Source organism: Genypterus blacodes, unplaced genomic scaffold, assembly GCF_046128005.1.
Source record: "Genypterus blacodes isolate CSIRO-AG114 ecotype Tasmania unplaced genomic scaffold, CSIRO-AGI_Gbla_v1 ptg000024l_1, whole genome shotgun sequence".
Classification (NCBI taxonomy): domain Eukaryota; kingdom Metazoa; phylum Chordata; class Actinopteri; order Ophidiiformes; family Ophidiidae; genus Genypterus; species Genypterus blacodes.
This window is the reverse complement of record NW_027466837.1, coordinates 965,485-978,909: the sequence shown is the minus strand read 5'-3', so window position 1 is coordinate 978,909 and position 13,425 is coordinate 965,485. Positions and strand designations below refer to the sequence as shown.

At 51.2% G+C, this 13,425-nt stretch overlaps 3 protein-coding genes across 4 annotated transcripts in view; 2 read left to right on the top strand and 1 right to left on the bottom strand.

Annotated features, from left to right (window-relative positions):
- The first annotated feature begins 280 nt into the window (after nucleotides 1–280).
- On the top strand, nucleotides 281–2,866 carry agtr2 (angiotensin II receptor, type 2). Its single transcript, XM_076143386.1, has 2 exons — nucleotides 281–461; nucleotides 934–2,866. Exon 2 carries the CDS (start codon nucleotides 988–990, stop codon nucleotides 2,218–2,220), a length of 1,233 nt encoding a protein of 410 aa, XP_075999501.1. The 5' UTR covers nucleotides 281–461; nucleotides 934–987; the 3' UTR covers nucleotides 2,221–2,866.
- A 1,470-nt stretch (nucleotides 2,867–4,336) lies between these two features.
- On the top strand, nucleotides 4,337–7,330 carry sh2d1aa (SH2 domain containing 1A duplicate a). 2 transcript variants are annotated; one of them, XM_076143388.1, is made up of 4 exons: nucleotides 4,337–4,579; nucleotides 4,845–5,100; nucleotides 5,281–5,344; nucleotides 6,755–7,330. In XM_076143388.1, exons 2-4 carry the CDS (start codon nucleotides 4,964–4,966, stop codon nucleotides 7,004–7,006), a joined length of 453 nt encoding a protein of 150 aa, XP_075999503.1. In that variant the 5' UTR covers nucleotides 4,337–4,579; nucleotides 4,845–4,963; the 3' UTR covers nucleotides 7,007–7,330. The 2 variants fall into 2 exon arrangements, with proteins under 2 accessions (XP_075999503.1, XP_075999502.1); XM_076143387.1 differs by having other exon boundaries at nucleotides 4,337–5,100.
- A 2,089-nt stretch (nucleotides 7,331–9,419) lies between these two features.
- Nucleotides 9,420–13,425, bottom strand: part of tenm1 (teneurin transmembrane protein 1) — a 154,235-nt gene continuing 150,229 nt past the window's right edge. Inside the window, exons 36-37 of the mRNA XM_076143376.1 lie at nucleotides 13,132–13,274; nucleotides 9,420–11,854 (exon numbers count right to left, since the gene is read on the bottom strand). Coding sequence (XP_075999491.1) covers nucleotides 11,099–11,854; nucleotides 13,132–13,274 — 899 coding nt within the window. The 3' untranslated portion in view covers nucleotides 9,420–11,098. The remainder of the gene's footprint in view (nucleotides 11,855–13,131; nucleotides 13,275–13,425) is intronic.

Genomic DNA, 13,425 nt, shown 5'->3' with positions numbered 1-13,425 from the left:
TGTGTGTGTGTCACTGGAGACTTAGCTATTACTGTAACCCTCTGAACATCTTGACTTGATTTGCTCGCTTTTGGCCTTTTCTGGTAGAGAGAGTGGATGCTGTGTGTGTGTGTGTGTGTGTGTGTGTGTGTGTGTGTGTGTGTGTGTGAGAGCCTCTGCACTTTGGCTGGTGTCCAGGTACAGTCCGGCCCCCTCCGCTCGTGATGAAGGTGTGACGTGAACGCAGCTTCCCCGTTGTGCAATCGTCCAGAGACAGTGCGGGGGCTATAAGACCCCCGAGCCCATCTGGTTTCTCAGTTCCTCCGCACACACACTCACGCTCACACACACGCACACACACACACACTCAGAGAGGCATGACACAGAGCTGTGCAGATTTCTCTTAGAGCAGTGGAGGAGCAAACATCAGGACATGGACTTCAGCCAGCAGCAGATCTGAACACGAAGCTCCAGCGCCGCAGGTAAACGTTTCCTCTCCTTATCGATCGTAAACACGTGTGACGTCACGGGTTCTAACTTTGCATGCATATTTGGTCAATGTTGTTTGGGAGCGAGGCTTCAGAAGAGGTGATCGTTCGCTTTACGTCGAGCTGTCAGTCATAATGAAGGTCGGGAGCTCAGGACAGGGAGGAGAAGGAATTAGAGAATTAAACCAATGTTCTATAAATCTGAACGTTTGAGATGTTTCTAACGAGCCCTTCCTCAATAACTCAGCGCGGACTTCCTCTCTGTGAGTAAATCAGTGTGACTCTTCGTCTCTTTGTTGCTGCTCAGCCTCGATCCTTTAGCTGCTGTGATTTGTTGTCCGAGTTAAAATCAAACCACAGCGGCGGTTAAACTCCACAGAGACCTGAGTTCTGTCATCGGAGCTCCGTCCATAAAAGGAAACGCGTTCTCAACGCTCTCTGTTCTCCTTTGCTTTGTTTTTCTCAGCTGACCTTGGGAAGTGAAAGGAGGGAAGTCTGCCTCTGCCTCTGCCTCGGCATAATGTCCCTCCCTGATGACCTCACCTGCTGCAACACCACACAGCTCCCTGGGTCCTGGAACGCGTCCCAGAACTCCTCCCAGGACCGCTGCCCCGGCTGGCCCAGCCTGCCCATGACCACCATCATCCCGGCCTTCTTCAGCGTGATCTGTGCGCTGGGCACGGTGGCTAACGGCCTGGCTGTGAGCGTGCTGGCCCACGGCTCCTCCTCCAGGCGGACGGTGGCCAACATGTTCATGCTGAACCTGTGTGTGTCCGACCTGCTCTTCCTGCTGACGCTGCCTCTCTGGGCCGTCTACTACTCCCTGGGCTACCACTGGCCCTTTGGCCGGCTGGTCTGCAAAATCTGCGGCAGCCTCCTCCAACTCAACCTGTACGCCTCCATCTTCTTCATCACCTGCATGAGCATTGATCGATACCTGGCCATCGTGCATCCGTTCCGCTCCCAAAGCGCCCGATACCCCAAACGTGCCCAGCTCACCTGCGCCCTGGTCTGGGTCCTGGCCTGTGCCAGCACCGCCCCCATGTTGGTCTTTAGGGACCTGCACCCCATCGGGCCCGGCGTGGAGGCCTGCGCCATCTCCTATCCTGACGGCTGGTTTCTGCCCCTGACCTGGATGAAGATCATCCTGGCCTTCCTGCTGCCTCTGCTCGTCATCTCCTCCTGCTACTGCACCATCGGCAGACATCTGCTGGCCAACACCGGCCTGAGAGGAATGCACAAGTCCTGCTCTCCCTCTGTCAGAGCGCCGGAATCCCAGGACGGCAGCGGTAAATCAGAGCGACCCCCGACCCCCTGCGTGAACCCCAGCTGCAGGGGCCGGCCGGCGGAGGGGCGCGGCATGGAGAGGGTGCTGTGGACGGTGGCGGCGGTGGTCCTGGCCTTCTTCCTGTGCTGGTTCCCTTTCCACTGCGTGACCCTGCTGGACGTGCTGAAGCACCACGGCTGGCTGGAGGGCTGCTGGGTGGACTGGAGCGTCAGAACCTTCCTCCCCCTCACACTCTGCTTGGGCTTCTCCCACTCCGCCATCAACCCGGTGCTCTACTGCTACATAGGGAACCACTTCAGGGGCCGTCTGGGGGGCCTCTGCAAGGACCTGTGTGCCTGCCTGAAGACACAGAGTGACCTCCACAGCCAGAAGAGGTGGTCCTTCAGCACCAGGCTCAGCTCCTTCTCACGCAAACTCAGCGACTTGAAGGACTTGGCAAACATGGAGACGTCCGTTCCAAACTAGAGGAGGAGGAGGAACGACGACACGCCAAAGCCGAGCGACCGCTGGACCTAAAGTCACAGAGCTGAAGATCGGAGCCAGAACACAAAGCTCTGACTGTAGAAAAGTTACTTCTCGCTCACTTTTCATTGTTTACAAGCACAAACTGTCAAATACACACAAACAGAAGTGTGTGTGTGTGTGTGTGTGATTTAGTCTTTGGTTCAAACAAATCATTAACTCTTTAAATGAGGTGAATTAGTTTCACAATTAGTGTCAAAGCCTGGTGCGTGTGTGTGTGTGTGTGTGTGTGTGTGTACAGCACATTAAAACTAAATGAATCTCTTTGAATGTGTGAATAATTTGCCACTGTACCTTGTAAATGTTACACTTATCTTACACCACCAGGGGGCGCGTCACGCTCCACCTGTGGGTCACGTACCACCTGTTGAGAACCCCTGCTCTCTCACTTGAGCAGATTAAACCACGGACGGTGTTTTCAGTTTGAGCTTTGGGTCGACCTGCAGACGCTTTCACTGCTGCTTACTGATCCAGAGATTATAGACGACACGATGATGTAACGCCAAACACTGTCAATCAATCACTGTGTCGGGACAATGTACAACTTTACCTAAAGGAGAAATAAAAGGAGCACACACGTCTGTATTAACCACAGAGCTTGATTGATTGATTGTGATCTTATTTCTTCTAAAGATGTTTTGTTGCTTTCCCCTGAAGCTTTGTCTTTCATTTGCTGAAACCCCCTCCACACACACACATACACACACACACACACACGCGCACACACACACACACACACACACACACATCTCTTTCATATCGTGGTCTGATATCCTAATCTGACCCTGGAGTGATGCATTCCAGTCGGTCCAGACGATCAATGACGATTCTCAGTCTCGTCTATTTGTGTCCAGTATGGATCCTCTGCATTCCTCTGCATTGACCCTCGCCTGACTGTGATCCTCCCTGGACACACACACACACACACACACACACACACACACACACACACACGGCTGGTTTGCGTTGCATGATCTCAGCTCTTTCTTCAGTGACCTTTGAAACAGTCTCTCATCATCTTCTCATGGTTGTGGCATTGATATGTGGGAGAATCAGCAGGATGGATCCATACGGGTCCAGTCAAAGGCCTGCAGACCTGATTGATGCAGACCTGATGAGTGAAGGCCAGCTATCTCCAGACGACATCATTGATCCCCTTTCTGATGCAAACGTTCATACGTGCATTTAGCTTGGTGTTTTGTGTCTCTGCTCATCTTTCTGCTGATGTCATAACGTCCTGTGAAGTCTTATATCCTAGTTTGTAACGCTCTATGTTGTCTGTTCTCCTATAGTCTCCTGTCTTCAGTAACATCTGGCTGCAGTTGTAGTTGTTAGTTAAACCCAGGAGCGTATAGAGAAGAAGGCGTTCTGTCCCTGTGTAGAAACTGAGGCCTGCTGTTCAGGCTGCACCGTCCCGCCCACTCAGGCCACTGGGTGGTGCTGTTGCTCTTCACCTGGCGGCGAGCGGAGTCGCCGTCTGGCTCCTGATCCAGCCGGGGCCCCAAAGTCCCTGTGCTCATGATCTCTCAGCACCGGGGGAGAAGCGGCGGCGACACAGAATGATGACTCACGTAGGCTCCAGGAACGGGGAGCAGAAAGGAAAGAAAGGAGGGAAAAAACAGAATCACAGACAAATCCGCCAAACTGTCAGCCGGCAGAATGTTTGATGAAGTGGGAACCGAGCGGCGAAGGCTTTGGCTGGGTGAGGGCAGGCGGGCGTGGCGTCTGAAGGCCTCGCCGTAGCTTCACCGTGGCTCAAAAGGAGAATAAAGGATGTGTGAGAGTGACAGATGATCCTAAAGCAGCAGACAGCCAACGAGCAGCCAGGGGGGGGAAAGAACCAAACGCTTTAATGACGCATCCTTTAATTTGACACGCAGGAACTTTCCCACTGACAGGACAGACTGTGGGACGTTTGCTTTGGCTCTGCGTTTGACTGCTCCTCTGCCAGGCTCGCGTTAAGAAGCAGCACGCACACACACACACACACACACACGCACACACACACACACACACACACACACGTGCGAAAGCGTGAACCCGTGCCAGCGGAGCAGCGAGGGGATGTGATACAGGGGAAGTAGATGTTCTCCTTTTTAAGTAATGAAGCAGATGCAATGCAGGTGGGAAAGGAGCGGTGACGAAGAAGAGCGGCTGATGTTCACGTCCTGTCCCCTGAGCCGGCCGGGACCAGAATGAGATCAGGTTCATAAAAAGAAGACAAAGCTCCGGCCTCCAGATGATCCAGCTGCAACCTGCCAGAGATTCTTCTTCTTCTTCTCCTGTGTGAAAAAAAGCCGAGGTGATTTGATCGTTCCTCTTTTCTTCTCTGCTCTCTATTGTGGAAATACACAGCTCAGAATCTTTGAAGTTATTTCCTGTTGAAAAATACAAATCGTTTCCTGAGAGATGAGCAAAACCCACATTTTAAGTACGTGAGTGAGAGAGAGAGAGAGGGAGAGAGAAAGAGGAAGAGAGAGAGAGAGAGAGAGAGACAGAGAGAGCGAGAGAGAGAGAGAGAGAGAGAGGCAAATCTGAAACCTGGCACTCAAGAAAACTCATTGCAGCATAGAGCGAGACGCTGGGAGGCCGCCTGACCTGAGAGAGAGAGAGAGAGAGAGACGGGCCGAGGAGCAGAACCCCGAGCAGGTCTGGATCTGTAGCTTTGTGCCTCCGCACAGACGTGATGGAGAAACTCTCCGTCTACCACGGACCCATCGGCAAGGCGGAGGGAGAGCGGCGTCTGGGCCAGGACGGGCGAGACGGCAGCTTCTTGATCCGCAACAGCGACACGGTGCAGGGCATGTACTGCCTGTGCGTGCTGTGAGTACCACACCACACACACACACACTCTCACACACACACACACACACACACTGTTCAATATAATTAAGAGTCCCAACTACAATGCACCAAAGGTCAAAGGTCCTCCTGTGTGTGTGTGTGTGTGTGTGTGTGTGTGTGTGTGTGTGTGTGTGTGTGTGTGTGTGTGTGTGTGTGCAGGTGTAAAGGCTTCGTCTACACGTACAGACTCAGTCAGGACGACGGCGGCTCATGGGCGGCAGATGTGAGACACTTTCTCTCTCTCTCTCTCTCTCTCCATCTTTCTTCTGCTCCGTCTGCACAAATCTACAACAGCGACTAAACAGCTCACTCACATACACACACACACACACACACACACACACACTCACTCACGCTCACTCATGCTCACACACACGTGGCAGTTGTTTTCGCCTGTAATTCAGCAGGGATTTTGTTTTTGTTGAGGCAAACGCAGCTCTTGTGAGCTACAGTGAAGGAAAAACGAGCGTTTCTCTCCTCAGAGACGCTTTCTCTCTCTCTCTCTCTCCCCCCCCCCCCCGCCTCACATTTGAGCCGAGCAGCTCCTTCGGCGCCGGCTCGCACTCCAGAGACGGGAAACAAAGAATTGCATTTGACAGCGTTTGTGATGGGATATGTAATTGAGCGGTGAGAGCTGGCAAACACCCAGAAGATGTGAATGTATAGAGACATCTGAGGGCGACGGCTGCTTCTGACAGCAGCACCACGCCGCCTCCGCCGCCTTCGCCTTCGCTCCACGCCGTAACCGTGTTTTACCCCCACGCTCATTCCTACAGACAGCATCCAGGCAAAGGAGGGGAAAGACCCGAGATACACAGATTTAACTGCCACGCAAATATTATACATGTGCAGTAAGAATCACTCATATGGGCCAGGAACAGGAGGAACACTTAAGAGAGAGAGAGAGAGAGAGGGAGAGGAAGGGAGAGGGAGAGGGAGAGAGGGATGGGGGAGACAGAGAAAAAGAGCGGGAGGGAGACAGAGTGAGGGAGAGAGAGAGAGACACAGAGAGAGAGAGGGAGAGAAAGAGAGAGAGAGAGATCCAGAGTGCATTGCTGTGGGAAACGATTTCACCACAAAAAGCCATCTTCCCGCCGCTTTAACAACTCGACTGTTCAAAGACAGAACGAGTGTGTTTTGTTGTGCTGAAGTTACAGTCGTGATTATTTCTCAGTAATTCTGCAGCATTTCGAGTTTCAAAGTTCTCAGCAGAGGCGTCAGATTCCTGAAAACTTCACCGTCAAAGGTCAAACCCCGCCCACGAGGAAGACGAGCACTTCTGGTTAGCTTCAGTCGCAAATTCAAACCTTAATCCAGACGAGACGCGAAAACATTCAACCTGACTGAGAGACGCGTGGGCCGGTGGAGTGATTTGTGTCTGTGTCGTCATGGCGACGAGCTCGTACAGGACTCTTTCGCGCATTTCTGTCTTAAACACGAACTGGATCAGAACATCTGCCTCCACGCTGTGTGTGTGTGTGTGTGTGTGTGTGTGTGACTTCAGTGTATTTGACGTCTCATTTCTGGGTCTGAGCCCACCTGCCCACTCCTCCTCCTCCTCTTCATCTCCCCGTGGGCTCTGCTGTGTGGTGATGAAGAGGCCTGACTCTTCCTCTTCCTCTCTCTCCCTCAGACCATTCCCGGCGTGCCGAAACGATACTTCCGGCAGGTGAAGAACATGATCGCAGCTTTCCAGAGGCCGGGTGAAGGCATCGCCATGCCGCTGCTGTACGCCGTCACCGCGCAGGGCCGAGCGGACACACACACACACACGGACACGGACATGGAGCCGCCGCCGCCACCACCACCGCCGCAGCAGCGCTCTGCCGCTCAGGGACACAAAAACAGGAACAAGAAGAAGAAGACGCAGCAGGCGATCGGTTAGAGAAGAGATAAGATGCAGCTGCATCCCGTGTGTGACGTCATGTACAGTTTCACCTCAGGAGATAGGTAACCCGTCATCAGTCAGTGTGTGTGTGTGTTGGTGTGTTTAGGGTTAGATTTATGTATCAAACTCAGTGAGTGTGACTGAGCTCATTTGTTTCAAAGCAGAAGAAGCCAACATGTCAATCATCTGAAACATAATGAACCTGGACGAACCAATTTAGTTGATTGATCACAAGAAGAGTCGAGCTGCAAAAACAGCATTTTATCAAACTGTGAAATTTTTATTTGTGCTTTATTGTGTAACTAAATAAACAAAACACAACTTTAACAAGCAGCTTGACTGATGTGACCTGGAGAGCAGAAGATGAAGATGAAACAGAAAGAAAGCTATTAGAATGCTGCTGAAGGTCCAGTTTGCTCACATCTGCTCGTCTATCTGCTGCAGGAACAGAGAACAGGAGCGATGACAAGATGAGTTCATTAACAAAAACCCCACATCCTGTCTTAATGTGTAAACGCCTTTACTCTGCCTAATAAAGAGATGAGCCTCTGCCAATCCACTCTTCATCTCCCGTCAGCTCTGTCTTCTCTCTCCTCTCTTATTGATGTTGCTCAGGTAGAAGAAATTATGCAAATGAGAGGAAGAATGTGTTCGGGGCCCCTGGACGGCTCAGACTCCAGAGGGTTAAATCTGATTCCCTCCTGACGGGCGGCGGCGGCGGCGGCGTCGGCGTCGTCCTCGCCTGCTGTTTCTGCATATGCAGCAGAGAAACCACGACACAAACCTTCAGCATTGTCAAATCTCCACGCAGCGCTGAAACATTAATATCTATTACTGCGCTCACACGTCAGGGACCGATCTGCTGCTCGCTCTCTTAATGTGATCCGGCCGCGTGACTGGCAAAGGAAATAAATGATATTGTTTGAAATAAACTCTTTAAATGAGGTCACGCAAACACACACACACACGCACACACACACGGGCGCGCGCGTCGCTCTGCATCTGACATCTAATGTGGAACGCAAACTCAATTTGACATATTGAAGCGGCGGTTTCCATGGAGAGGAATGCTGACTGCAAATCTGTCATTCAGCTGATTGACACGGCTGGATGCTCCTCTGAATCTGTGTGTGTGTGTGAGACAGAGTGCAAACCTCCATAAGCACACACACACACACACACACACACACGTTTCTCTCTAACTTGCATTTTTGTGTACATCCAACTTCTATAATCTGACTCCTTGACCTCGGAAACCTCCCATAGCAACAAGGATGATCTCACCGCCTCTATTAGTTTAGCAGATACTGATGGAAATCGATAATTCAATCAGGGCTGAGCTGCTCTGGATGAAGCTCTGGATCTATTAAAGACACATTCAGACCTCTGCTGCAAAGAAAGAAACAATCTAACGTAAAGGAAAAACTGAATACTGCCTTCAGAGAGAGACTGATTTAGGCAATTTTGTTCGAAAAAATGGAACATGAAGTTTGTTTGTCCTTATTGAACCTGGAGGGCAGAAGAAATGTGACTTTAAAATTTGAGAGTGGTTTTTTGTTCGCGAGGGAATTCTTAAATTAGCATTTCTGAAAATCCCACAGACCCAAAGGCCGACCTCCGTCTCTGCTACCATCTAGTGGTCACATGGTGTAAACGCAGGACGAGCAGTCTGAATGGTTGTGTATGGCTCCGATCCAGATCAGAATGATGTCGCTTGACCCCGACCTCCAAGCAATATAGAATACAAATCTATCAAAATGTATCACGCTAACACACACACACACACAGAGGCAATAACATAACATCCACGGCAGAGGTAGAAGAGAGAGACAGTCAGAGAGAGAGAGAGAGTGTGAATCCATTCTGCTAGCACAATTCTCCCGTGCAGCGGTCTCCTAGCAACCGGACCCTCTATCTTTTCAGCGCTGAGATGAGGTTGGACAGTATCTAGCGGAGCATATGGTTTAGAAGCGAAGGTGCATCGCAGACAGATCAGCGGCGTGCTCGTCAGGAACGTATATCACCTGTTCACCGTGGGAACATATGCACGCTGCGGCTCTGTCATCCGCTGCCCAGGAGAGGAACACAAACAATTAATATGGCGGGCAGATGGCGGCGAGTAACGGAGGGGAGGGCGCGGTGAGAGGGAGGGGAGGGGGGGAGAGGGGGGGGCGCGGTAAGGCAGACGGGTAGGGAGGTGGATTAGTGGTAGTGAGACGGAAAACAAAAACAAACCACTTTTTTTTCTTCTTTCTCACTCTCTTAACTTTTATTTTTCGATGCGGCTCGCTCGGAGTCTGATTGGCGTTTCCTAATGAGAGGAGACGAGAGGAGACGAGGAGACGAGCTGCAGAGCCGCGTCCAGGTCCTGCCCCCTCCTGCACTCGACGCCCACTCACTGAGCCTCAGCTGTCACTTTCCTTGCTCACTTTCCTCCGTCTGCCTGTTTTCTTTTCCCTCTCAGCCCCCTCAGACAGACACCGGCGTCCCTTCCCCTCCTCCCCCAATGAAGAAGAGACGACTGGAGAAAGTTACCAACTCCCAGGACCGAGAACAAAGGAGGAGCAATGGTGAGAGGGAAGGAGAGAGGGAGAGAGAGAGAGAGGGGGAGAAATAAAGAAAGAGGGCGCAAATAGAGTGAGAGTTGACATTGATAGAGAACAGACAGACAGAAGGAGAAAGAGAGAGAGCAAGATAAAGAGACGGCGAATCAGAGAAGATAGAAAAGCAAGTGCAGGGACGGAGAGGAAGAGATGACAGAGATAAAGAGAGAGAACAGAGAATGAGAATGAAAAAGAAAAGGATAAAGAACGAGACAGAGAGCGAGAGAAAGAGCAGATAGACAGAGAGAGAGAGAGAGAGAGAGAGAGAGTGAGAGCAAGTACAGGGACGGTTGACTTAGAGGAAGAGATGACAGAGATAAAGAAAGAGTGGAGAGCGAGAAAGACAACAACTACAGATAGAAAGAGATAGAGGAGAGAGAGAGAAGAGAGGGAGAGAGAGAGAGAGAGAGGGAGAGGGAGAGAGAGTGAGAGCAAGTACAGGGAGAGTTGACTGGGAGGAAGAGATGACAAAGATAAAGAAAGAGCGGAGAGCGAGAAAGAAACAAAGAGATAGATAGAGGAGAGAGAGAGAGTGAGACAGAGAGAGAGTGGGAGAGGGAGAGAGAGTGAGAGTCCCAGGCAGCAGTAATTCACACATAATAACTTTAATCAGCATTGTAACCCAATAAAGTCAGATTTCAGCGAGAATATTTACTATAGCCATGTATAATTCTTTGCAAAAATGTTATTGTTCTTCTATTGATTAACAATACTGACACTTACTTATGAACAACAGAACTTCCAGCTGAGCACTTGTTTCAGTGTGTGAAAGCACTGGCTATGTACATTCTTGATTTCAGTATTACACACTCATACAAACTACTGTGGGAGCACACCAGAGGCGGAGAACACACACACAGTTTCCTTCTCTAAAGGGGAGCGTCCGAGTCGACAAGGCCTCTCTTACACAATATGTAAACGATAGTATATCCGAGGTAAACCATGTAAGGAACTCAAATGGCAACCGGAGAGCTCTTGATTGGAGTCGGGACGAGGAGGAAAATCACCGGCGGTCCTAAAGTCTCGGGTTTGTACAGTTCGGCGAAACGGAGAAACGGAGAGAACGTCCGATGCGGTGGAAACGCTGTCGAGACGGCAGATGGATGAAAGTCGGGTCGGGTCAGGTCAGGGCAGTCGGGTCAGGTCGGTTCAGTCAGGTCGAGTCAGGTCGGGTCGGGTCGGGTCTGTCGGTCATTCAGTCCCAGGCGAGTCTGGATACAAAAAGCAAAGCCACAGCCAAACCACACAGCTTTGTGCCACTGTTAGAAATTGGAGAAACTGGACGATAATAATAAAATACCATCATTTTGTCACAATTAAAGGCATTTGGAAAGGAATCTCTCTTCCCCCCCCGATCCGTGTTCCTCTTCCTCGTCGTCGTCTTCTTCTTCTTTTTTGTGATGCGGTATAGAAACGGTAGAACAAATCAGAGTAGAGTAGAAACAGGCAGTCTTTGGTGGGGCGGGGGGCTGTGAGTGTGTCTCTGTTACCTGCCCCCCACCTCGCTCAGAGTCATAAAGTGGATGTTGGACGAGCAGTCGGACAGCTCGGGCTGCTGCTCTATAGGCAGGGAGTAGTAGCCGTCGTAACCCTGAACGCGGCCGCCCGTCAGCAGCTGCTGCTTCTCCGCTTCGCTCCACGCTCTGCTTCCTCCGTCCCCTTCCTCCACCCTCTTCTTCTCCTTCTCCCAGGCGCCCTCCACTGCTCTCTTGCGCGCCTCCTCCCTCACCCGCGCCTGCTCCTCCTCCTCGCTGCCGCCGTAGCGCACGCACAGACACAGCGCCCCCTGCTGGAGGGTGATGTCGGCGAATCGTCGAGTCCTGCCGCCCACCGTGGCGCTCATCTGCGACACGCTCACGTTGACGCCGCTCTCCAGGACGCGCCCGCCGACTCCTAGCCCCAGAGCCAGGTCGTCCTCGATGGGCCGCGACTGCAGGAAGTGGTGTGTGTCGCAGCCGTGCACGGTGAAGCTCAGGCCGGTCAGGTGGACGGCGCCGTTTAAAATGGCTGCGATGCGACGGCTGTCCTCGCTGGCCACGCCGATGACCTCTGCGCTGACGTGGCCGTGGGAGACGGCGAAGCGAATGCTGGGGCCGAGGAGAGACGGTCTGGAGGCGAAGGGAGGAGGGTGAGACGGGCGGTGGCAGGAGGAACCCACGGGCTCGGAGACCAACGGCAACCTCTCCAAGGAGATGAAGCTCCTCAGCTGTCTGCGGAGCTCACACTGGATACCCAGCACCACCTGAGGGAGGAGAACACCAATGACTGAGCTGCTTCTGAAGACATAATGTGAAATCAAAGGCTGCCTCCTGGTTGGACCCTCGACACCTCAAACTCTGAGAGCCTCTTTAAACGCCTCTCAAGCTCAACGCCATTATCGCCATCATCATTACACTTTATCTGAAAGTAAAAGCTCTCAATCTCAGGCTGTCCCTTGAGCCGCCTGAGGGTAGTTTGAATTTTCAGGTTTACGTCACCGATCTCGTAAAACAGCACCACTACAAGGGAGATTCATTACACCGAGCCGGACGCCTCTGGTTTGTTAAATAATAATAAAAACAATAATAGTCGCATCTCTGTAATGGAAAAAAATCTGAATTTTGCATTTTATGTAAACTGATGATGATGTTTGTTTTCCCGCTGTGTTTACAGGCGTCTCTGCTGTAAACAACTCCAGATCAGCATCGGGGGACATTAAGACGTGAAGCTCCACGGGGGGGGGGCGCCAAGTCTCTGGGGCGCCGCTGTGATTTTAATACTATTTGTGCCATTTGTCTGAAGTTCTTTGTCGTTCATTTGTTGCTTTTTGGCGGCGGACCGGAGCTCCGTGTGACAAATGCAGACGTTGGAAAGGTTTCTGCTGATGTGACAGACGCACACTCATTAACAATAAAGTAAAGCTATTGATGTGAGACCCCGCAGCTCATTAAAGGGGCTCTTATATAATCTCAGCTACAGGTTAGCATTCTGTCGCGGCTACGCTGTCTTGAATTAACTAATTACAGTGTGTGTGTGTGTGTGTGTGTGTGTGTGTGGTGGCAGGGCCGGACCTACATATGAAGTCACATAAGCAACTCCCAAAATAGATTTAATGATGTCAAAGTCCTGTAAAAATGTATTACACCTGAAAGTCTTCAACCTCTCAGTGTCTGCTTCTCAAACTTACATTTTGAATTGAATGCTAAGCAGTTTGTTGATGATGTGATCAGTTATTAACGCTACGATCGTTTAATCAGGGATCAATACGGGAGAGAATGAAAGACAGGAACACCGTGAGGTCAAAGTTCAGATTCAAGCTCATCAAGTTGATCAATATCTACGTGGTTCAGTGGAAAATTGACTCAGATGATAAAGATCCAGTAAGAGGAAACCACCTTAGAGTGATGTAAACATGAATCAGGCACATTCTGACCAAATAATGGAATTACTTTGCATTTTAATTTCAGATGTTGGTATGCATGTTCATGTGTGTGATGTGTGTGTTGTGTGTTAGTAGATGCTTCCTCCTGACAACCGCACCTTGCTGGAGTCCCAGTCCTGCGTCTTGGTCTGCGTCTTCATCAGCTCGTACGTCTGCTCCATGCTGCTCACCTCAGGCTTGGGGAAGCCTGGGACCACGTTATGAAGCTGGAAGCCAAACAGCTGCAGCCAGCGACCGATGTCTGCATGAGGACAGAGGAGACACAGATGAGCCAGGGAAGGAGAGAGAGAGAGAGAGACAGAGAGACAGAGAGACAGAGAGAGAGAGAGAGAGAGGAGAGAGAGAGAGACAGAGAGAGAGAGAGACAGAGGAGAGAGAGAGAGAGAGAGAGA

Excerpts from the sequence above, each read along its gene's own strand:
- agtr2 (XM_076143386.1), top strand. The coding sequence starts at position 988 with ATGTCCCTCCCTGATGACCTCACCTGCTGCAACACCACACAGCTCCCT.
- sh2d1aa (XM_076143388.1), top strand. The coding sequence starts at position 4,964 with ATGGAGAAACTCTCCGTCTACCACGGACCCATCGGCAAGGCGGAGGGA. Across the intron at positions 5,101-5,280 it reads ATGTACTGCCTGTGCGTGCT|GTGTAAAGGCTTCGTCTACA; the intron begins GTGAGTACCACA and ends GTGTGTGTGCAG. Across the intron at positions 5,345-6,754 it reads GCGGCTCATGGGCGGCAGAT|ACCATTCCCGGCGTGCCGAA; the intron begins GTGAGACACTTT and ends TCTCTCCCTCAG.